Source organism: Saccopteryx leptura, chromosome 10, assembly GCF_036850995.1.
Source record: "Saccopteryx leptura isolate mSacLep1 chromosome 10, mSacLep1_pri_phased_curated, whole genome shotgun sequence".
Classification (NCBI taxonomy): Eukaryota; Metazoa; Chordata; class Mammalia; order Chiroptera; family Emballonuridae; genus Saccopteryx; species Saccopteryx leptura.
The window spans coordinates 9,542,171-9,565,529 of record NC_089512.1 but is presented as its reverse complement, the minus strand read 5'-3'; the positions used below and the strand labels follow the sequence as shown (position 1 = coordinate 9,565,529).

The following is a 23,359-nucleotide window of genomic DNA, read 5'->3' as shown; positions in this document are numbered from 1 at the left end:
GTCCCTCAGCTTTCTCTGTGGAGCCACAACCCCCCGTCTCTCCTCACAGGATTCCACTCCCTCCGCTGGAGCCCAGGGTGAGTGCCTGAAAATGAGATCCTATGTGTTGGCCCTTTAAGAGGGCACTTGAATTTCTAGCAGAGTCCTGCCTCTCCCTGGTGGACAGAATCCCCACTGACTTTCATAGCCAGATGGTATGTGGGTGCCTCTTCTCAGCCCTTATGCTCTGGGCTGGGGAGTCCGGTCTGGGTCGAGACCCCTCACCCCGTAGGGGGCACCTTGGCAGCTGAGACAGCCCTCTAGCATCTCAGCCCCACACATGGCAGTGGGCCGGCCCTTTCTGAGTCCCCACCCTTCCTACCGGTCTCCACGCGGCTTCTTTTGCAAATCCTTGGTTATAAGGATTTGGACCTTGGTTATAAGGTCCAGCTAGTCTTCAGTTGATCTTCAGGTCGGATGTTCTGTATTTTAGTTGTAATCCCAGTTTGGTCCTGGGAGGACCCACTCCACCGCCATCTTGGATCCCCGCCCTGACTTGCTTTAACACGGGGCTGGTGTGCTGGCCTCGGGGAGAAAGGCTCCTTGGGGCTGTGTTCCTGGCTCTTGGTCTCCAGAGGGGGGCAGAGCCTCTCCCAGAAGTGTGACGGCTTAGTGAGAGCGAGTCCCTCTGCTCGGAGGGCACTCCACAGGCCCCATGTGATGGGCAGATGAGCTGCAGGGCCACACAAGCCTGGGTTCTGGCTCCCGCCTCACTTCTTCCCGCTGCAGGGCTGACCCTCTCCCATGCCTCGGCCTCCTCGTGGGTATGCAGAGACTAGCGGGCCTGCCTCCTGACTGGGTGGAGGCAGCGAGAGGAGGAACTCCATGTGAACAGGGCAGTCTCCCCGATGCTGCCTGTCTCGACTGAGTGGCGCCCCCCCAGCGCGGAGCAACCCCAGAGGCGGCATGTTAGCTCGGGGCTGTAACTCAGGAGTGGCGGGGGCTGGGGCCAGCCTCATCTCCGCAGCTGTCCCTTGACCACGGGGCTGGAAACTAAAGCTCAGAGCGGTTAGGTAACTCGCCCAAAACTGTGCAGCAAGTGGTGCTTCTGGGAGTTCTGTCTGCCTTCAAAGCTGTGGGGACAAATGAAAACACTGCCCGAACCTTTGCCAAGTAGAAGACTAACCAATGATTTAAAAACCCCAACGCGCTAAAGAACACCTCTGTCATTCACCTCTGTGAAAATTTAATTCTGTGAAACATTTTTCCATGTGTTGAACTTTATTTCTAATTACTTTTCAGGGACTCAGAGTAGGTAGAGAGGCTCACTGTGGAAAAGAGGTCTTGCTTGTAGCATGAAACGTTACTGCATTACTGTGCGTGCCATCACTGGCTGACAGAGTCCCCATCAAGCCAGGGTCATCTTATAATTTGACGCTTCAGAGTTCTCCCCCTGCATCACTATTTGGATTGTGCCTTTAGTCTTTTTAACCTTTTTGGACACCGTATGTTCAGTGAAGGACAATACCCAGTCTCCCCAAAGGAGATACTGATAAAAACAAATCAAGGATCTGCTATCTCTGCTCAAATACAATCTTAAATAAAAGCTCACTGTCCACAGGACTCACAGCACAAATATAAATTCTGTTGTCCTCCCTACTCTGCCCTTGACCCTCCATAGTCATGCTCCACATGGCAACCACTGATCCTTTTTCAGATATAAATTAGATTAAGTCACTCTTCTGTTCTAAACCTAATTTGGAGGCTCCTATTTCCCTCAGATTAAAAACTAAAGTCCTTACAATGGCTCACAAGGTCTGATGTGTTATGGACTCCCTATTCCCTCTCTGTCTAGGTCTCTTATATTCTCTCTGCTTCAGCCACCATAGGCCATTTTTCTATTCTTTGAACATGGCAGGCATCTTCCTGCCCCAGGACCTTTGCACTGGCTGTTTTCTCTGCCTGAATGCTGTTCCCTCATATATCTGCATAGCAACTTCTTCAAGTCTTACCTTCTTAGTGTCTAAAACTGAAAATTCCTCTGACCTTTTATCCTACTCTTTGTTTCTTTCTTATAGCAAGTACTACCTTGTAACATGCTATATAATTTACTTATTTACTTACATTCATTGTTTGTCAAGCCCTCCTGGACTGGACACTGAACATGAGGGCAGGGATCTTTTTCTGTTTGTTCACTGATGCCCTCTAAGGACTTCGAACAGTACGCTGCACACAGGAGGTACTGAATAAATATCGGTGAATGAGGGACTGAATCTACCCAGTGACCACTGTGCGGTCATGTAGCCACTGAACACAACACTGGAGAAGAAGAATGCTGTGGCAAATACTCACACAATGTGAAGCTTAGAAAGAATGCAAAACACGATGTAGAGCCCTTGTTTACATGAAAGATTATGTACACATGTATAGAAAAGACTGGAAGGCTATCTACCGATAGGATTTACTCGTCTCTCCTTTTTACATTTTCTACAATGAAAATGTAGTTTATTTCCCTTATGATGAGAAAACAAAACAAAGTTGTTTTTATGAAAAGAAGACTGCTGGGGATACTGTGGGAGGGGTGGGCAGAGAGGCGCACGGGGAGCTTCTGGGGGTGCTGGGCCTGGTCTGTATGCTCATCGTGAGTGGTCTTACGGGGGCAAGTCATCACTTTTCTCTTCTAGATTAGGATCCTCCTTTGGCAGAAACGGGGAGCGGACCTGGTTGAGCTCTGAGGTCTCTGAGCTCGTAGGAGCCCCTGGCTGAGGTGGGTGTGGGCTGAGCGGGACGGCGGGTGATTCTTACACTAGTACTTGTCAAAGTCTCCGCGTTACACACTACAAAGGGGATTCTGCTGTACATAAGTTATACCTTAAAAAGAGCGCAAACTGGAAGCCACCAGCAGTGCCAAGTCGGTGCTGCGGGTGCTTTCCGGCGCTGGCACTGACGGCGGTTCTGCCCCAGTTGCAATGTCCTGGGGAGCCCCGCGTGGGACCCGCACTTACATCAGCTCTCCGGACTTCAGCAAGCAGATTTCAGCATCCTGTCCTAAGGGCATGTCTTCAGTGTCCTCGGGGGTTAGCGAGTTTGATGTGTTGTCCCTGAAATGTCACAAACAAGAACACAGCCATTTAGCGACAAGCACACGGGGTCCCAGATCCTGAGGTCCATAGTCTTGGGGTCGTGAGTCTGACCTCAGATGCCATGGGAGATCCTTTAATTCTACAGGCCATGAGAGAGGCCTGGTAAACTCTGTGGGCAGAGGGCCACTGGACAGAGAGAGGACAACAGGGCTGCAATGATGTCCCTGACGTCTACCCCACTGGTGGGGAGGCGATGACCACAACCAAACTGGCCCACCCCTCACCCCACACCCGCAGAGCTACAGCCACGGGACAGGTCAGCAGCACCACGGATCCTGCCTTCTCAGCGCCAGGCTGCAACTACAGAGCCCGCTCTGGCCCACCGCCGGGCATGAGAACAGGCACCTGGAGCTAATGGGGCAGGAAACAGTCGGGGCCAAAAGGGAGGCCATGGGACAGAGCTGTGGACAAAGGAGTCAGACTGAAGCTACATGTCCTGTTTCCCTCACGAGCCACTCCAGCTGTGCAGGGGCGCGGCAGCAAGCTCGGCCTGGCAGTACAGACTTCCTGTGGCTCCTGGTGTGTCAGTGGACACCCGTGCCAGGGGCCGGGAGTACCAGACCCTCTTAAAGTCACAGCATATCTAAATAACCACAGTAAATCCAAGGCTCCGAGAAGCTCTGCAGCAAAGTCATCCATTCCATTTTAACTCTAGCATTTCTGTACTTATTTGACCACAAGACATTTTTAACCGCCACTGACAAAGTCGAGGAAAGAATCAGGAACAGATGCCTGAAGGAGGAGGAGCCTGAGCCACACAGGAAGTGTGGATGCTGGGTTATCAGCCTCCCACCTGAGGACAGGCTGCTGCCCCCTCTCCCTCCAACAGGACCGTCTCAGACACAAAGCCTCTCGGCACCAGAGGACAGGCGTTGCAAGAGCAGGACTCTGTCCTCCGGGGAAACCTCTGAGCTCCAGGCCGGGCTTCTCTGGGACTGCCTGGACATCACACCCACGCACAGCCGGCCGGCAGCCGCCCTCTCCACCACTGTTCCAGTTTCCCAGCCTCGTTCCTGTCTGTCCAATGACGATGGGAATGCTGAGGCCGCTGGACGTCGGACCCTGTTCTGGGGATGCTGCTGGGAGTGGGGGGCGGTGGGGTGGGCACTGGGAGCCTCCAGGACTGCCTGGACCATCAGACACGCACTATGTCCCGTTGCTCTGGGGATGCGGCTGTGAGTGGGGGCGGCGGGGCGGGCACTGGGAGCCTCCAGGACTGCCTGGACCATCAGACATGCACTATGTCCCGTTGCTCTGGGGATGCAGCTGTGAGTGGGGGCGGCGGGGCGGGCACTGGGAGCCTCCAGGACTGCCTGGACCATCAGACATGCACTATGTCCCGTTGCTCTGGGGATGCAGCTGTGAGTGGGGGCGGCGGGGTGGGCACTGGGAGCCTCCAGGACTGCCTGGACCATCAGACATGCACTATGTCCCGTTGCTCTGGGGATGCGGCTGTGAGTGGGGGCGGCGGGGCGGGCACTGGGAGCCTCCAGGACTGCCTGGACCATCAGACACGCACTATGTCCCGTTGCTCTGGGGATGCAGCTGTGAGTGGGGGCGGCGGGGCGGGCACTGGGAGCCTCCAGGACTGCCTGGACCATCAGACACGCACTATGTCCCGTTGCTCTGGGGATGCGGCTGTGAGTGGGGGGCGGCGGGGTGGGCACTGGGAGCCTCCAGGACTGCCTGGACCATCAGACATGCACTATGTCCCGTTGCTCTGGGGATGCGGCTGTGAGTGGGGGGCGGTGGGGTGGGCACTGGGAGCCTCCAGGACTGCCTGGACCATCAGACACGCACTATGTCCCGCTGCCTGGCTGGGCTGTCTGTGCTCAGTTCACGCCCGCCCATGAGAAATGCAAGAGTTGGTCTTCACAAACACCCTGCCCTGGGCTGGGGGGGGGGGGGGGGCTCCAGCTGGAGCTCACTGTGGCTCCAAAGGGCAGAGAGGTGGGTGGGGGGTGTACGTGTGAAAATCAGCACTTCAGTGTGGCTCCAGTCTTGGCTTTATGTGTAACTGTGTGACTCTGGGTAAGCCCTTTCCTCCTGAGACTTCCAGTTTTTCTTCTCCAAACGGGCGAAGATAAAACCAGATGGAGTCCAGGGTCTCTGGCTTGAAATGGCTGTAAGTCCCACAGGCCTTGGAGAGGGTGCTTTGCTCCGTCGGCTGGCTGTGAAGGGGGGGTACTTGCTCTGGTCAGCGGCTCCCTGTCCTTGGCCTCCTTGCTCTTTCAAGGGAAGGTGCAGCAAGAACACGTCCCGAAGTGCCTGCTGCCTCCAAAGGGCACGCCATGTCACTAGCCGCTCCTTTTCCTTTCCCGCCCAGACACACCTCTGAACCCCTCCCTGCTCATCTCCTGTTGCTCTTCTAAGCACGGGTTCCAGATCCCCACCCCTCACCCTGGGACGAACCAAACCACAGAGCACCAGCTGAAGAGGCGGGCCCAGGGCAGAGTGGGCGGGCCCAGGGTAGGTACAGGAGGCGGGCCCAGGGTAGGTAGAGGAGGCGGGTCCAGGGCAGAGTGGGCGGGCCCAGGGCAGAGTGGGTGGGCCCAGGGTAGGTAGAGGAGGCGGGTCCAGGGCAGAGTGGGCGGGCCCAGGGCAGAGTGGGTGGGCACAGGGTAGGTAGAGGAGGCGGGCCCAGGGCAGAGTGGGCGGGCCCAGGGCAGAGTAGGCGGGTCCAGGGCAGAGTGGGCGGGCCCAGGGTAGGTAGAGGAGGCGGGTCCAGGGCAGAGTGGGCGGGCCCAGGGTAGGTACAGGAGGCGGGCCCAGGGTAAGTACAGGAGGTGGGTCCAGGGCAGAGGAGGCGGGCCCTGGGCGGTCCAGGCCAACCGCCTTTCTTTAGCTTTTAAAGGAGGAAGATAAATAACATCCAGTGAAACAAACTGAAAACTGCATGCAGTTGGTTCTCGCAACCTTCCCACATTTAGGGTAGAAGATGTCCTAACCTCTTCCTGCATCTCCCCCCTCTCTCACCATCACGATGACAACAACCCCCGATTACCTGCAATAGATGATTCTCAGAGTGGGTACCCCAGGCCTTCGCCAGCCCTGGCTGAGGCCCTACAACGGGGGGCTGAGTGCAGCAGGGAGAGGTGGAGGTGGGGGTGTGCCTGGGCGGCGGTGCCCGCTGGGAGGTAATGATTAGGGGCAGAGATTTCTTTTCAGTAGATTTCTAAACTGTGGGCCACAGCTCATTTAGTAGATTGTGAATCAATATAGCAAGTTATGGCTAACTTTAAAAAATTGAAATTATCAATGCATGTTGTGAAGGTAAGTATTGTTTTATGAGGCTCTTGCTTTGCTAGTAAGTCTACACGTGTCCACACCTAGGCAGTCATGTAAATGTATTCTTACTGTGGGATGCAATAGAAAATGTCCAAGCAACTGTATTAGAAGATGTGTCAAAGGATTAAAAAATGTTTGAGAATGACAGGGAACAAAGGCAAGGCCACTAGAGGGCAGCCTATCTCCAGCCATAGGCATTTCCTTCCGTTGTCATTGAGGTGTTTTTCTCAGAAAAGAAGTGAGACACTCAGTGCCCACAGTGACCTTACTCTTCCGGTTGGTCCGGCCATGGGAGCTTACTGCCAGCTATAGCGGCTCAGTGCCAATGCTGCTGGCATGTCACACTTTCTGGCTGAGTGTCCCTGAGCCTGTGGCTCATCCAACCGAACCGGTCTTGAGGCACACACACCTGTGTCAACTTGGTCCACCCTCTTGGTCTCATCCCTGGGGATGTTGCCTTCATCCCTGGGCACCTGCTTTGCACACAACCTGTGCTCAACAAATGTCTAGATCAGGTGCCTCCGGCTAAGGTGGCTTTCTATCTCTACTCCAATGCCTGTAGTGGAGGTCATGACCAAGGCTCCACGTAAGAACCAAGTAAGAATAACATGGTGACCACAGACGAGGAAGTCCCTGACAATACAGTCCAGGGGTTCATGCATGCCTGAATGAGGGGTCACGGGTGGGGTTCCTCCAGCTTGGTTTCTGCAGCCGGAATCGACAGTATTTTCCTCCCACAAATCAAAACGCCTAAGCCTCTTTTTCACTTCATTACTGTACAACTGCAGTGCTGCAGACTGCCTGGGGAGTGAGTCAGATGCCTAGAGGGCCCCTAAGGCCTGAGTGTCCTGCTGACACTCTTCCTCAGGGAGCGCCCTCTACTCCTCTGCCTGCCCCAGCCCAGCGGTTAGGAGTGGGGCTTTGACCGATGACACTGAGTCCCACAGTCCCTGGTCAGCCTCTGTGAACTGTCTCCTATGTGTTGCAGAGGTTGTTGGCCACTGCACCGGGGAGCATGGACACAGGACATGTCTGTCACGGCAGCAGGCTCTGTGGAACAACCTGGTTCATAAGCTTGGCATGTCATTTTACGGACCACATTCACTGTGGATCAGGGTGTCCTTCTATTTTACTATTAAAGTAAATTCCTAGAAATGTTTCTTTTAGTCATTAATTTCCTTTTGCATAAAAACCAAGCAAAGAAGGGAACTTCTGGCATTTTGATTTCTGATTACAGTACTTGGTAACTACGGTCTGACACAATGTGCAAACCTGCAGGCCCATTCTCACAACAAACACCTGGGGGCGCCGCTGAGCAAGTCACTCCCGGCTCCCTGCTGCCTTCTGGAGAGGCTACTTTTCCGAGGCTCTTTTAACTTACCCTGGGGCACCGACCAAGGCCTTGCAGGGAGCCTCTTCTGCCAGCAGCAGGAACTGCCTCACCCCAGGTCCTGACACCCTAACTCGAGTTCTGGCTTGAGAATGGCAGGTGTTCAGGAAAAGTGAGGTCAACACAGTCTGCCTTCCAGCATAAATCTGCAACGGGCATGGCTGCCATTTCCCTTCTATTCTTCCCTCAACTGTTTGGAAAATAAAATGTTTAGGTATTTCAGGGGAAATCCAAGACATATGACTAGGTACTTGCCCTTAAGTAGTTTTGAGTTTTGTTTCAAAAAAAGTAATACTCTTGAAACAATGAACACTACAGGATTAGCAGATATGAAAAAGGCACTTTGTGAAGGGGCTGAAATAAATTCTGGCCCCCAAACTGTGAGGGACTGCATTCCTTCAGTGTGGCCGCAGTTTCCCATTGGAGGACCCCCCATGGAGAACGGATGACAAAGGCAGCCATGCTCTTGCATACACGGACCCACCCCTCCCACCCCTCCCACCCCAAGCACCTCGCACACGCTGCGGAGGGCGGCACGAGCACTGGTTTCTCACGGAGTACACCTGTTACTGAGACAGAAGAGCAAGCACAGTAGAGCGCGTGTCTGACAGGGCTCAGGCCCTTCAAGCTCCGCTTGGGGAACTGGTCCTGTATGACACGGTTGGCTTGTCCCTGGAAAAAGCTCATCTCTCAAAGCTTAAAGAGTCTAAAATGTCAGGCTGGCTCACAGTGGTCGGCAAACCGCGGCTCGCAAGCCACATGCGGCTCTTTGGCCCCTTGAGTGTGGCTCTTCCACAAAATGCCACGTGCGGGCGCTACCTCGATAAGGAATGTACCTACCTATGTAGTTTAAGTTTAAAAATTTTGGCTCTCAAAAGAAATTTCAATCGTTGTACTGTTGATATTTGGCTCTGTTGACTAATGAGACCACTGCATAGAGATGTCTTGCCTCAAAAGGTGTCTTTTAGAAGGACAGGTGCTTTGGCCGACCTCCCCTCTAGTACTTGCTTTTGCCCATTCATTTGCTCATTTGTCTGTAGGTCCCTGCACCCATCTACCCACTCACCCATCTGTCAGTCTAGAGATACATGTTCTACAGAGCATCGTGGTTCCTGCCCTCAGGGAACACCTCATGCATTTGTACCAGCTTGGTGGAAAGAATAATCTGAACTAGTTCATTCAAAAAAGACCTGAAAACCCACCAGAAACCTGCAGACCTTTTACTAGGGCCCCTGGGTTGCTCCGTACTCAAGAGGACAGGGAACAGCCGGAAAGATCCTGGGGACAAGCGTGTTCTTGGGCAAGTGAGCTAATCTCTCTAATCTGTTTACTCATCTGTTAAGTGACTGGGAGTAGGTGACTGTATAAGGAGGCATCCTGCCCAGGGCCCAGATCCTAGTAGAACTGAGTAGTTAGTCTAGATCCTGGAGCTGCTTCTGGTGCTCTGCTCCCAATGCCTGACACCCTGCCCTTCTTTAGGAAGAGCCCCAGGAGAGGGTCTGCCCAGCAGGCGGGCCGAGAGCACCAGGCTGGGGGGAAGCAGGCTGGGCGGCAGTATGGAACAGGGAGAGTAAGCCTGGTGACTCAGCTCGAGGGCACTGCTTGTGGGAAAGAAGAAATGGAGTCCACGCCTCTGCCTCCTGCCCTTTCCACAGAGGAGAGGTAGTGGACAGTGTGACCCAGGCAGACGTTCCTGCAACTCCTGCCTTCCAAGTGTATTTTCCAGAAGTGTCAGTTTTTCTGGACCACGGAGACCAACTGTAACAGCAACACAACCAGGGGCTTGAGCTCTAGGGAGTCCGGGGTGGAGAGGGCAGCCTCAGGAGACCAGGGGGTCCTAGCCGGGATCAGCAGGCTGGGGAGCGGCCCGCTGGGGGCCCAGGGGTGTGGGGTCTGAGGCAGACCTCCAGCACACGGAGGCCACCTGGTTCACTGGCCTGGCCATGGCAGAGAGCTGGGTTGGCATCCTGGAAGTGCCAGTTATTAGCTGTGTGCACAAGGGACTGTTATTTTGACTATGGACCTCAGTTTTGTCATATAAATTGGGGACACCTACTCTAGGCTGGGGAGCGGCCCGCTGGGGGCCCAGGTGGTGTGGGGTCTGAGGCAGACCTCCAGCGCATGGAGGCCACCTGGTTCACTGGTCTGGCCATGGCAGAGAGCTGGGTTGGCATCCTGGAAGTGCCAGTTATTAGCTGTGTGCACAAGGGACTATTTTGACTATGGACCTCAGTGTTGTCATATAAATTGGGGACACCTACTCTAGGCTGGGGAGCGGCCCGCTGGGGGCCCAGGTGGTGTGGGGTCTGAGGCAGACCTCCAGCGCATGGAGGCCACCTGGTTCACTGGCCTGGCCATGGCAGAGAGCTGGGTTGGCATCCTGGAAGTGCCAGTTATTAGCTGTGTGCACAAGGGACTGTTATTTTGACTATGGACCTCAGTTTTGTCATATAAATTGGGGACACCTACTCTGCAGGGCGTTGAGAACCAGCAGCTGTCACGTCGGAGCCGCACGCATGCACAGAACCCAGGCCAGAGCACGGACTCTGCATTGGTCCAGACCCAACATGTTCCAAACAGATGCATGACCAGTGAATGAAACACGCTGAAGGTACAAATGCCATCCTTGGTGGCCTGCCGGAGCCAGGTCTACAAATACAAGGCATCTCAGGTCCTGGCAGGAGCTGGTCGCCAGCCAGGGGGCAGGGGGTTTGCAGTAGCAGAGCCACAGCTTCCTATCTGAGACCTTAAATGACATGGGTGCAGGCTGGTCATGTGGATCCTGAGCGGCAAGATGGGTTGGGTCTCTTCCAATCACGAGCCTAGGGTTCTTCAAAACTACTCAGCGGAAACATGGACCACATCACAGAGAGGTAGAGGCAGACCTGCTGCTGGGCACAGCTCATCTCTGGGCCGAACTGACAAAGCACTCCGGCGGGTGAGTCATTTGTCTTCCTCGTTATAGGTAAGAAGACAGGGCTCTCAGAATCCTGCCTGAAGCAGTTTGGTGTAAAGATGCCCAGGCTTTAGAGCGCAACCTCTCTGGGCTCAAATCCCATCTCTGCTGCTTGCTGCAGGGGGTCAGAGGGCTGTGAAAATGACCAAGCACGCCCGAGAGCGCAAGAAGTGCTTGTAAGCTAATGGTCCTGGGAGCACGGGCACAACCAGACCCCCCGGGGTAAGGAGTCAGTGCCTGCGTCTGCTCACTGAATAACCTTTCTGTTTTGTGCCTGGCAGTTAGTAAGACAGGCTGCTATCTCAGAATTTGGTTTACTTGCTTGTCTCAATACAACACTGTAGAAATTTTGGAAAATATAAAGGGAAATAAGTTGCCCAATTCCACCAGCCAGAAGTGAACTAAGGTCATCGAATACAGTATGTGACAGAGTCAAAGGGTTCATGAACCCCAGACTGCAGGAGTGTGGGGGCCTGTTTCTGAGGGAACGGTGTGCAGCCTCCACGACTCTCAAAGGGGCTTAGAATCCAAGGTTGAGACAATGATGATTCGCTATTTCTGTCTCTTATTCAGCCATGCTAATTTTGTGCTTACACCCTTTGGAGGAATTTACATGTATTATACTTTTCAGAATATTAAAACACTTTCTAAACATTGGTTATATTCTATTTTTTCTGAATTATAATTTGCTTAATTTTTATTATCAGACATTTATACTATTTCTGAAGTTGCATATATATATTACTTTTTTTAATGTTCAAAAATCAACTTAGAGCTTCAGTTATAGAAGTAAATGCTTTTCACATTTCTAGAAGGGAAAGTACTATTTAATACTGTCTGCACAGAACGGTGGGGCCCCAATCTGTTAGCACACTATTAAAGTGTTATTATCACTAGTGAATTTGCACAGGCCCTTTGAGGAAACGTTTAATGGTAGTGTAAGGATCCAGCAACACCAAACAGGAGGATTAAAAAGAAAGTCTACAGTATGTCAAGCAATAATGGAGATCTGACATTACTCTCAAGGAAAGCAACACTGCCCCTCTCACATTCTAAAAGAAGAAAGCAAAGTTTCTGTCCCCACGCGAAGGAGTAAGACGCACACACCTGGCGTCTGACCTACCTAACCCAGCAGCTGGGAGAGCGGGTGAGGCCCAGGGCCCGTCACTCAGAGAGCTCACATCTGTGGTGCAGGCGCAGGGACGTTTTACTGAGCAGTCTCACCCCAGGGGCACTGTCCTCTCTACACAGGAAGGGCGCCTGGTCCCCAGGAAAGACAGAGGGCGCAGCACCAGGGCCCATGCCACTTCCAGTCAGGGAAACTGAGTAGATCAGAAGGAGAGATGTCTCCTTTTATATGCCCTGGTCTGGTCAGTTGATATTTTGACTTTGCTAAACCAAATACTTTCCTCCTTCCAATTTTGAAACATGCAATAAAGAATACTCGTGTTTCAGTATTCTTTATTGAACCCAAAAGCCCATCTTCTTGAATCTTGAGGGACGGGCAGGGAACGGCCCCGGGTCCCTGGCAAGGAGCTACTGGGTCTGCGAACCTGTGGGCAGTGGCTGGCACTGCAAGGCCAAGGGTGACATCACCTCTGTGTCCTGCCTGTGTTCTCGGCAGGGGCATGAGGTAAAGAGAAGGGTCACAGGGAAGTGCCAGCCTTGGAGGACTTGAGGGCAGCTGCTGGGCTTTGCTCCCAGACCCCCTGCAAGGCTGCCCCCCCACCCACCTGGCTGCCCCCCACCTGGCTGCCCCCCCACCTGGCTGCCCCCCCCACCTGGCTGCCCCCCCACCTGGCTGGCCTCCCATTTCAACCGGGCCCCCATCCGTGAAAGGAGACCTCTCAGCCTAAACTGCTGGGTAGGAAAGCCACAGCCATGTTCCTTCTTGGGAAATCTACTTTTTAAGAGATGCCTGAAGGTTGAGAAGTCATCAGAATGTCCTAACTGTGACAGGTGACAAGGGGGAAAGTTGGGGCTGGGGTGTGACAACTCTTCAGTCCCTGGCCGGGGCCAGCTCAGCCTAAGTGCTGGGCAGCCATGGGCTTTTCTATGCCTTGTTTTTCCTTCAGTCTGTGACCGAGGGCGAGGAAGGGCAGGCGGGAAGGGCCACCAGGAGGAGAAGTCCTGGCCACTCTCAGACGCCCCCTGTGTCCAGTCTCCTTGGTGGTGGCCCCCCGCAGGGGGACACATGCCTTAGCTGTCACGGTGGGTACGTAGTTCAGCGGTCTCCTTTAATAACCAATGGGGCACCGGATGGGCCCTCCAGGTGCTGTGAGGCGCGGCAGCTGAAGACGGCCCTGCTGAGCTGCTCTGCCCAAGGGCACTGTCCCCATTGTGTCACAAGTGCCCTTTGACTTCAAAGTCAGCACAGGGTTATACGGAATGCGTGTGGTCTCCCGGACGGGGGAGCCCCGGCGTACTGTAGGACTAGTGAGGAATTCCGTGTCCCGTCTGCACTGGCTGCCCCGTGTGCTGGGCCGGCCGGATCGCTGTGTGGAGCTGAGCAGTGTGGGCTGCGGTGGTGAGCCCTCAGCCCCAGACACAACTTCTGTTTCCGACTCACAGGTGTGCAGCAGAGCAAGCGGCATGGCCACCGAGGACGACGACTATGTCGACTATAGGACCTCCAACGTCTCTAGCGACGACGGCCAGCGGCACAGGCACTTCCTGGAGTTCCGCAGGCTCTTCCTGCCCAGCATGTACCTCGTGGTGTTCCTCTGCGGCCTGGTGGGGAACTCCCTGGTGCTGGTCATCTACATCTTCTACCAGAAGCTGAGGAGCCTGACGGACGTGTTTCTGATGAACCTGCCCCTGGCCGACCTGGTGTTTGTCTGCACCTTGCCCTTCTGGGCCTATGCAAGCATCCACGAATGGGTCTTTGGCAAGATCCTGTGCAAGATCTTGCTGGGCATCTATACCCTGAACTTCTATACGTCCATGCTCATCCTCATCTGCATCACTGTGGACCGCTTCATGGCGGTGGTTCGGGCCACCAAGGCCTACAACCAGAAGGCCAAGCGGATGAGCTGGGGCAAGGCCATCTGCGTGTCCGCCTGGCTGGTGTCCCTGCTGGTGTCCCTGCCACAGATCCTCTATGGCAATGTCTACCAACACGACAAGTGCATCTGCAATTACCACATTTCCACCGTGGTTCTTGCCACCCAGATGACCCTGGGGTTCTTCCTGCCCCTGCTTGCCATGGTCGTCTGCTACTCATTCGTCATCAGGACCCTGCTTCATGTCCGGGGCTTACAGAACCACAAGTCTCTCAAGATCATCTTCCTGGTGCTGGCCCTGTTCCTGCTGACGCAGACGCCCTTCAGCCTGGTGAAGCTGGTCGGCAGCACGAGCTGGGAGTTCCACACCAGGACCAGCTTCCACTATGCCGTCGCCGTGACCGAGGCCGTTGCCTACCTGCGGGTCTGCCTCAACCCGGTGCTCTACGCCTTTGTCGGCCTGAAGTTCCGGAAGAACTTCTGGAAGCTTGTGAAAGACGTCGGCTGCCTCCCTTACCTGGGGGTCTCAAGCCGGTGGAAGTCTTCGGAGGACACTTCCAAGACGTGCTCGGCCTCCCACCACGCGGAGGCCACCAGCATGTTCCAGCTGTAGGCCTGCAGCGGGCCTCGGGAACTCACAGCAGCGGGCTGTGTCCTCTGGGTGTGACGAGAAAGGCTTGGATCACCGCTTGTGCATTTTCTTTTTCTTTGGCTTATTTTTTTGGGGTGACACTGGTTAGCATGATTCTACAGGTGAAGACCGTGCATTTCAATGGAGAAGTAAGCAAACGCTGCAGCTGCCGCAGAACGTTTCTTCTCAGGCACGAACACATCTGTTCTGTCCTATAGCGCACCCAGCCCTGAAGCTCAAAAGGCAGTTTAAAACCATGAGAGGTTTCCTTCCTTTGTCCTGAAGTGTTCTGACGCCAGAGGACACGTGTGACTCCAAGGCCGCCAGTCCTCCCTCACTGAGACTGAGACAGGGCTGCAGAGGGCAGCATGACCAGCAACGCTGCCGACAGCTGGTGGCATCTGAACTCCCATGTTCCGGGAGGCTGGGGAGGTGACAGCAGTCATGGACACATGCTGGCCCGCGTGGCTCAGACCTCGTCACCGGCACCTCGCCAGCAGGGTCAGGTCCTGCCCCACCCCGGGCCGATGCTCTTGTTCTCTGTGACTGACCCGGGAAGGACTGGCACCAGAGAATATGAACGGGCCGAATCGAACGAGTTGGCTGAGAATTCCGACAGTCCACAGAATGCTAGAAAACTGCACAGCACAGTGTAAGACTAGCGTGAATCTACGGAGTGTTTCTGAAACGGGTTCTTTGGTGGGTCTGCTCATTTAAACCCTGAATCACCCGGTGCCTCTTACACATGTAGATGTAACAAATCCTCTCTGTATAGATATGTATATATAACTCTTACACACACATATCAAAACAGCATTATGATTTTCATGACTAAGAAATAAAACTTTTTAAGTCTACAGACTACTTTTATCCCTCGGCTCCTTCTACTTTAATGTGGTGTGCCTGGAATACATCAAAAGAGACCATCTGCGGGCCCAGAGCACAAGAAGTGAGTTAGAAGCGAGCTTTCGGGGCACCACTCAGCCAGGAAGCGGAGAGGACCAATCACAACCACCCAGCTCCTGCTCTGTGGTTTCCGACCTCCTGTCGAAGATGCGTGCATTTGTTTAACCTTCACAATGTGGTCACAGGATGAGGCAGAGTGTTAAATGTCAGACACTAGTGAGTGTTTATCAGATCCTAACTACCTGCTCAATAGGTCTGGCCCATGCGTCACAAACCCCTCACCGGATCAGAAGAACCAGCTGCCACCAGCCAGAGAGGCTGCAGGGAAGCTGCCAGAACAGGCTGAACGGCGTGGCTTTGAGGTTTAGGTTGAATCCCAGCTCTGCCCCCCACTAGTAGGTAAGGCCAGTTGGTTATCTCTGTGCCGCTTTTACTTTGGTGACACATGGGCCCCAGCACTCCCTCGTCCCTGGGCTGGCTTGTGGACTTGGGACGGCGCACACGACACTTAGCACAGCTCACGTTCACGGCTAGGAGGGCTCCAAAGTGGCGCAGGTTATGTCCCTTCTCACAGAAACCGGCCATTATTACTCAGTCAGAAGAAAAGATGGCATACTGCCATTTGTGACAGCATGGATGGATCTGGAGAGAACCAGGCTAAGCAAATAAGTCAGATGAAAAAGGAGAGAGTCTTGATTTCACTCACATGTGGGATATAAAATAGAAAGCAACAAGTGAATGAACAACAGAAACAAAAAAACTGACAGTCACAGACACTAGTCAGGCGGTGGTCAGAGGGGAAGGGGTGTGGGCGAGGCTGCGGAAGGTCAAGGGCGTCAAGCATGGTGGCGGGAGGAGGCTAGGAGGCTAGACCTTGGGTGGTGAGCACACTCCAATATACAGATGCTGTACTACAGAATTGTACACTTGAAGCGTATACTAATCTCATTAACCAGTGTCGCCCCAATATTTTTTTTTTTTTTAAAGAAAGAACTAGCAACACCAATCATTGGCAACTGATGCTGACACAGCCCACGTAGATCACAGGGCTTTTACAACTTGACTTTATTCCATTCACACGACAGACTGTGAAGCCGAAGTTCCCAACCTTGGGCCGGCTCTTCTCCCTGCCTCGGCTCTCCCCTCCGCTCATGCGCACCAGCACATCCTGCAGGAGGCCTGGGGCCGGGGGCCGCCTGGGTGTGGACCCTGGTTGAGTCCAGTCTGCCTCGGGTATGGCCTCAGGGTGTGAAGGTAAAGAAAGGTCTCCTTCCGACCACGTTTCCAACACTTGTTAGAGAACACAGATGGACGACACTGTCCCGTGTGAACACGGGGACCCTGATTCCAGAGCCACCCGAAGGGAACCCGGGTGGTCTCCGTGAGCATTCCGCGCTGAGGAACGGTGCCCCTGGTGGAGGGGTGGGCCCAGCAAAGACCACGAGGCCCAGGAGCGGGCAGGGCGCTCGCTCTAGCCTTCTCCTTCACAGGGCTCTCAAGGCAGCACCCCCTGCCACGTGCCCCGTCTGTGGTTCACGGCGACTGCCAACACCGCTCTGCAGATGACGAAGCTAGTTCAGAGAGACCGGTCTCTGGCCAAGCTCACACGGCACAGCGAGGACCCCAGTGAAGAACTCCCTCTCTGTCCTCAAAGGTTGGTAAGAGAGGTTTCGTGCAGCTGATGGGCCCAAGGTCCCTGCCAGCGCTCCTCATACAAAGGCAGATACTGGGTTAACCCAAGCACAAGGTGGCTTTCTAACCTTAACCATTATCACCATATCCTGTTCTCATTTCGTTTCTGAGCTACCAGGAATCAAATCTCCTGGTTGGTAACAAACCCACCACAGCTCCCCAAAGCATTCGACCACAAGCAGCACTTCTAATGCAGTTACTAGCAAAGATGCTCTGTGTGTAGGGACCGTCTCTGTGGGGGAGTGCAAGCTCAGTACAGGGGACCTTGGGTTATGACACAGTTTGAAAGTTCCTATGACAGTGACGTAACCCGAGTTTTGGTGTAAGCTGAAACACACCCTAGCCTAGGTCACCTATCCTAACACAGCTGTAAAATCATAATCTAGAACATAAGAACACAAGTGCGCCACAGGAGGAGGAAAAGGACATGAATACACGGTACTGTACACTGTACTGCGTCTTCTTCCACTGTGCAACCGAACCAGTTCGCCCACGTGGTCCGTAAATACGATGCTCACGGCGTAAGCCGAAACACTCACGTCTCAATTTTTAAAAATTTTTATGGGAGTGAGTTTTGTAAACTTGCGATATCATATGTCAAGACTGTCATAACCCGAGGACCCCGTGTCACCTGGACACTTGGGGAGTGACTTTCCCTGGAAGCCCAGTGGGCTCCTAGGTGCCTGGGACCGGGACAGGCAGGAGTCAGGCACAGCGCAGCCCGACACGCAAAGCCGGTGGAACGTCACGGAAACAGCGCACCTTCACGGAAGGCTTCCCGGGCCGCACTGGGCTCAGGGCGCCGGACTCACGTTCTCTTCCCCGCCTAGGAACCCGCGGGAGGGTGCTGTCCGGTCTCCTCTGCACAGGGGTGGGGAACTCAGTTCAGGGGCGCCGTGCCCAGAGCCAGGGAGCCCGGGGTGGAGGGTCAGCGTCTGGCCAGGTGTCTGAGTCTGGAGCTCCAGCTCTTCATGGCCACAGTCCGTTCATCCGGTAATCAGAAGGGGAGGCCTGGCCCCCAGGAAGCCATGACTGGGGGGATGCTGAGCAGAGGCCAAGGGGTCACCGGAGCCTGACGGAGCTTTCTCTCCCTCTCCGCCTGCCACCTGGGACCTCAGACCCACCGGTGGGGATGGCTGAGGGCAGGCCTGGCTGGCTGTGGGAGGCGGCACACAGCCTCCTCTGGACGGGTTCTGAAGAGTCACCCTTTGCCCGAGGACGGGGCTGTGTTCCTGCCTCCTGCCCCCTCTCTAGCTCTGGACCGTGTGCCTGAGGACCCCTGTCCCCGGGGGGCGGCTGCATTCTGCCAGTCTCCTTGAGCGTGGGTCTGGGGGCTCCTTCCTGTCCCATCACTACCAGGAGGGGCAAGACGGACACCTCTGTCAGCCCTGAGACTGTGCGGGCACGGGGCAGGGGAAGGTGGGCAGGATCCCGGGAAGCAGACGGGGCAATGGGGAGGCGGAGAAGCTGTATGTTCAACGTGGCCTCAGCCCGAGGACTGGAGGGAGGCGCCCTGGGCTCACAGCCGCGTTCTGACACTTACAGCCACGTGACCTGAGCAAGTGTCTTGGCCTCTGGTGGCTTCGGCACCTTCACTGGGAGTGTGACGGCTATCAGACCCCAGCCCACGAAGGCTATATGTGAAAGCTGGGCCGCGTTCGAAAGCTGCCGGAGCAGGGACGATGCCCGACAGGCGCCCTCGACAGCAGAGCCCCGAGCAGCCTCGCTTCCCCGCGGACTGACTCACAGTCTCTCCTCCTCGATCACTTCTGACTTCGGACTTGCTGATTTCTTTCTCGAACTTTCCTGTCCGGGATGCTCACACATATCTGGACCCTACAGCTCCCATCGTCTCTGAGCTTCCTGGTTTTTGACTTGTTTTAAACTTGGGGACCCCTGCTGTAGACACTGCGCTTGAGCCAGACTCCAGGGCTGAGAAGCAGCAGGCGAGGCTGCCACGGAGGGACACCGCTCTCTTCCTGAGGCTCCTATGGCACAGCCTCCTGACACTGCATCTGGTGGCACGTGGTGCAGTCACTGCACATGTTTAAAAACTGGCACAACTCTCTGCACAAATCTTGTGGGTACAGCTAGCCCAGAAAATGGAGGGGGTCGTGCTGAAACGCTAAGGCAGGGGTCCCCAAACTTTTTTCACAGGGGGCCAGTTCACTGTCCCTCAGACCGTTGGAGGGCCAGACTATAAAAAAAACTATGAACAAATCCCTATGCACACTGCACATATCTTATTTTAAAGTAAAAACACAAAACGGGAACAAATACAATATTTAAAATAAAGAACAAGTAAATTTAAATCAACAAACTGACCAGTATTTCAATGGGAACTATGCTCCTCTCACTGACCACCAATGAAAGAGGTGCCCCTTCCGGAAGTGCGGGAGGGGCCCGGATAAATGGCCTCAGGGGGCCGCATGCGGCCCGCGGGCCGTAGTTTGGGGACACCTGCGCTAAGGGATGCCCTGCGCGGTGTCCGCTGTCATCGCAGCATCAGGACAGTTCGGGGGGCTGGATCCCTGACTACGAGCAAAACAGACGCCGGCGACGGGCATGGCACAGGCTGGGTGAGCGGAAAGGTCCCTGGGTTCCACAGAGTGCAGGGTAACAGACCTGCCTATACGTTTATTGCTTCTGGACACTGGACCCCGAGAGGACTTCTTGGGAGCTAAAGGGACTTCTGAGACAACACGTCTACCCAAGACAAGAGGAACGAATTCCCAGCTTCCGATCTCACGGCCTCGGCACCCACCCTGAAGGATGAACACATTTTGTAAAGGGCAGCATGTCGCTGGCACAGCTGAGCGTGGCACAGCAGGGGCCGCGCTCCTGGGCGTGAATGCCAATCACACGCCCGTTGATGTCCTAACCCCAGTGTTCCCGAATGTAACTTGACTGTACCTGGGGCTAAGGCTGTGAAGAGCGTAGTTACCATGGGACCATTAGGGCGGCCCTGGTCCACCCCGAGAGCTGTCACTGTAAGAGGAGGAGTTGGCCACAGACAACCAGGTGAAGAGGCACAGCCACGGTCTGCACGCCAGGGACAGAGGCCCCAGAAGAAGCCAAACTGTGGACACCTCGATCTGGACTGCTGTCTACAGAACTGTGGGAAGCCACTCGCCTGTGATATGCTATTATGGCAGCTAGAGCAGATTAACATCGTTGCCCAAGCCAAGAAAGGCCTGAACGCTGAAATCAGGGACCACTGCCACTCTCGGGAGGGCTCCGCCCAGGCTCAGACGCCGCCCGCCCCGAGTCCTGGTGCTCTCTGAGGGGCTCCCGTCCGAGCACTGCCCTGAGTGAGGCACCTCCCCCTCAGCAAATACAGCCAGTCCACCTCCCGGCCCTCTGGTTACAAAGCAGAAAGGCCAGGCATAGAATAAGCACTCAGGAGGAGGTGACGGCTACTCACTGTTCGGCCACACTGGGGTCAAGAGAGTCGGTCTCGTTGGGGGTTTCAGGCCAGGAGGAGCTGGAGTCCTGTATCTGACACAACTCCTCGTCCGTGATGATGTCAAACACGGCGTCGTCTGGCGACCTGAGGTCGGTGTTTGTGCCTGGACCGCAGGGGCAGGTCAGAGAGAAGAGAAACACACAGGTTACACAGAAGACAGGGAGGGGGCCTCAGGAAGGGGGAGGAAGTGCAGCCATGCAGGACATGCCACCAGGACGCACTGCAAGTGCTCACCCAACGGACAGCTGTCTGTCCAGAGGTGCGAGGCATGGCTGCTGGACATGCCAGAAAAGCCGCGTGGGGACCACAGGTGACACTGAACATATAGCTTATGAGATTTCTCTTAAGCCCTTCAGGCAGGGGCCGAGAGGTTTTAAGCTCTTACAGAGTCTCTGAGGTCCACTGTGTAGAAGGGAAAAAAGTGCCAAAAACCATCTGGGGGGGAGGCGGTAGGATACTACCTATTCAGGCCTCTTCGAAACCTGATCCACCTGACCTGCATTTTCATGCCAGCCCACTGGGGTGGGGTATGAAGGATCCTGCCAGTGCTCAAGGAGTTGCAGCGACCACTGTGTTTCTGAACAGCAGACTTGTGCCCGGCCCTGTCTACTGGCCACTCAAGGACGTTGCATGCATGCTCCTATGCCCATCACCCACCCACAAGAACTCTCTTGCATATGTCACGGAAAATGTGATGGCATGTCTGAGGCAGAAAAAGAAAGAAGAAAAGACAGAAGGACAGGGAAGGAGGGAGGAAGGAAGACAGGTAGACAAAAGAGGAGACAGGAAATATCAAAAATCAAAACCAGTGACCTCAGCACTCTGACATAGTGCCACTCTCCCTTGTCTCTAGAACCACTGCCAGTGACTCAGGGCAGAAAGAGTCAGTTCACATGAGCTATCAGCTCCCAGTGGGTCCTGCTACATGGCTACTGGGAAGGCACATACTTCCTCTTGTCTGAAGTCTACGTAAGGGAGAGGTTGAGGCTCAGGCTGGAAAAGGGGACAGGGACTGGTTCCTTTGTATAGACCTAGCCACAGATGGGTATCAGGACCCAAACTGATGTCCATTGAGAGAAATCAAAAAGGCCATAATCAGTGGAGAGTTATACTATGTCCATGGATTAGAAGACTCAACTGATTTGTGACAAAGCCGTAAAAGTAATTCTATACCAAAAGAACACACTTTCCAACTAATGGTACTGAATCAATTAGGCAACCACATGCGAAAAAGTATATGAATCTCTATGAACAGTTTGCACTATACAGAAATAAACTTAAAATGGATCACAGGCCCAAACGTGCAAACTAAAACTACAGAACTTCTAAGAAAAAACAAAAAACTGAATCTTTGGGTTAAGCAAAGATGCATGTGATACACAAAGGAAAAAAAAATTGATCTATGAGAAAAAAATTTATAGACTGGACTCTATCAAAATTATAAACTTTTGCTCTTTGAAAGAAAATGAAAGTATAGGCTATATATATATATATATATGTATATATATATATAGATATATAGATTAGGAGGGAATATTTGTAAAATGCATATCTGTAAATAACTTCAATATATAAAGGAATCAAATTCAAGAATTAAAAGAAAATTTTAAATGAGCAAAAGATGTGAAGAAATACTAAAGCTGTGCAAAGCACTCTCCCTGACCCCGAGCAGCTCTTTGGAGCCAAGATGGACAGTGGGGCGTGCGGCCCTCCTTGATGGTCGAGCCGAACAAAAGAGGAACTGGCTCGTTCTGGTGGCCGGCGGCCCTGGACCCAGGCAGAGGTCACGGAGAAGCCAGCAGGCCCCAGCGCAGGACGCAGAGATGAGACTCACTCTGCCCGGGCCTGTCGGCTCTGCTCCCGGCGCACCCGCAGGCCTGCCCCCAGGAGGGCCCCTGCGCTGCCCAGCTGGGTCGTCCTTGGAGCAGGAGCAGGAGCAGCAGGCCCCAGGTCCCACTTCCTTTTACTGCACCAAGTGAAAGGACACGAAGGAGAACACCCCTCCCCCCATCGCCACTGAGAGAATGTGAGCCACGGGAAGCGAGAAAAGGATGCAGGTGTTTCCAGTCGTGACTTCCGGCCTCTGGTCACTCTGGGACAGAGGGTGAAAGTCAGGGTCAAGGCTGCAGGAGACAGTGTCTCCCAAGTGTGGGGCACAGTCCACTTCCGGCCTCTGGTCACTCTGGGACAGAGGGTGGAAAGTCAGGGTCAAGGCCGCAGGAGACAGCGTCTCCCAAGTGTGGGTACAGTCCACTTCCGGCCTCTGGTCACTCTGGGACAGAGGGTGGAAAGTCAGAGTCAAGGCCGCAGGAGACAGCGTCTCCCAAGTGTGGGTACAGTCCACTTCCGGCCTCTGGTCACTCTGGGACAGAGGGTGGAAAGTCAGAGTCAAGGCCGCAGGAGACAGCGTCTCCCAAGTGTGGGTACAGTCCACTTCCGGCCTCTGGTCACTCTGGGACAGAGGGTGGAAAGTCAGAGTCAAGGCCGCAGGAGACAGCGTCTCCCAAGTGTGGGTACAGTCCACTTCCGGCCTCTGGTCACTCTGGGACAGAGGGTGGAAAGTCAGAGTCAAGGCCGCAGGAGACAGCGTCTCCCAAGTGTGGGTACAGTCCACTTCCGGCCTCTGGTCACTCTGGGACAGAGGGTGGAAAGTCAGAGTCAAGGCCGCAGGAGACAGCGTCTCCCAAGTGTGGGTACAGTCCACTTCCGGCCTCTGGTCACTCTGGGACAGAGGGTGGAAAGTCAGAGTCAAGGCCGCAGGAGACAGTGTCTCCCAAGCGTGGGGTACAGTCCACTTCCGGCCTCTGGTCACTCTGGGACAGAGGGTGAAAGTCAGGGTCAAGGCCGCAGGAGACAGCGTCTCCCAAGTGTGGGGCACAGTCCACTTCCGGCCTCTGGTCACTCTG

The 23,359-nt window shown here is 54.4% G+C and overlaps 2 protein-coding genes across 7 annotated transcripts in view; one reads left to right on the top strand and one right to left on the bottom strand.

Moving 5' to 3' along the window:
* FYCO1 (FYVE and coiled-coil domain autophagy adaptor 1) overlaps positions 1 to 23,359 on the bottom strand; it is an 81,355-nt gene that overhangs the window by 19,169 nt on the left and 38,827 nt on the right. For 5 of the 6 annotated variants that reach the window (XM_066351773.1, XM_066351771.1, XM_066351770.1 and 2 more), the window contains 2 exons: positions 20,412 to 20,556; positions 2,985 to 3,080 (listed from right to left, as the gene is read on the bottom strand). In XM_066351773.1, coding sequence (XP_066207870.1) covers positions 2,985 to 3,080; positions 20,412 to 20,556 — 241 coding nt within the window. Of the gene's footprint in view, positions 1 to 2,469; positions 2,817 to 2,984; positions 3,081 to 20,411; positions 20,557 to 23,359 lie in introns of those variants that run through there. The other variant, XM_066351775.1, reaches the window with a different exon arrangement.
* On the top strand, positions 10,106 to 15,211 carry CXCR6 (C-X-C motif chemokine receptor 6). Its single transcript, XM_066350816.1, has 2 exons — positions 10,106 to 10,738; positions 13,328 to 15,211. The coding sequence occupies exons 1-2, from the start codon at positions 10,574 to 10,576 to the stop codon at positions 14,369 to 14,371; spliced, it is 1,209 nt and encodes a 402-aa protein (XP_066206913.1). The 5' UTR covers positions 10,106 to 10,573; the 3' UTR covers positions 14,372 to 15,211.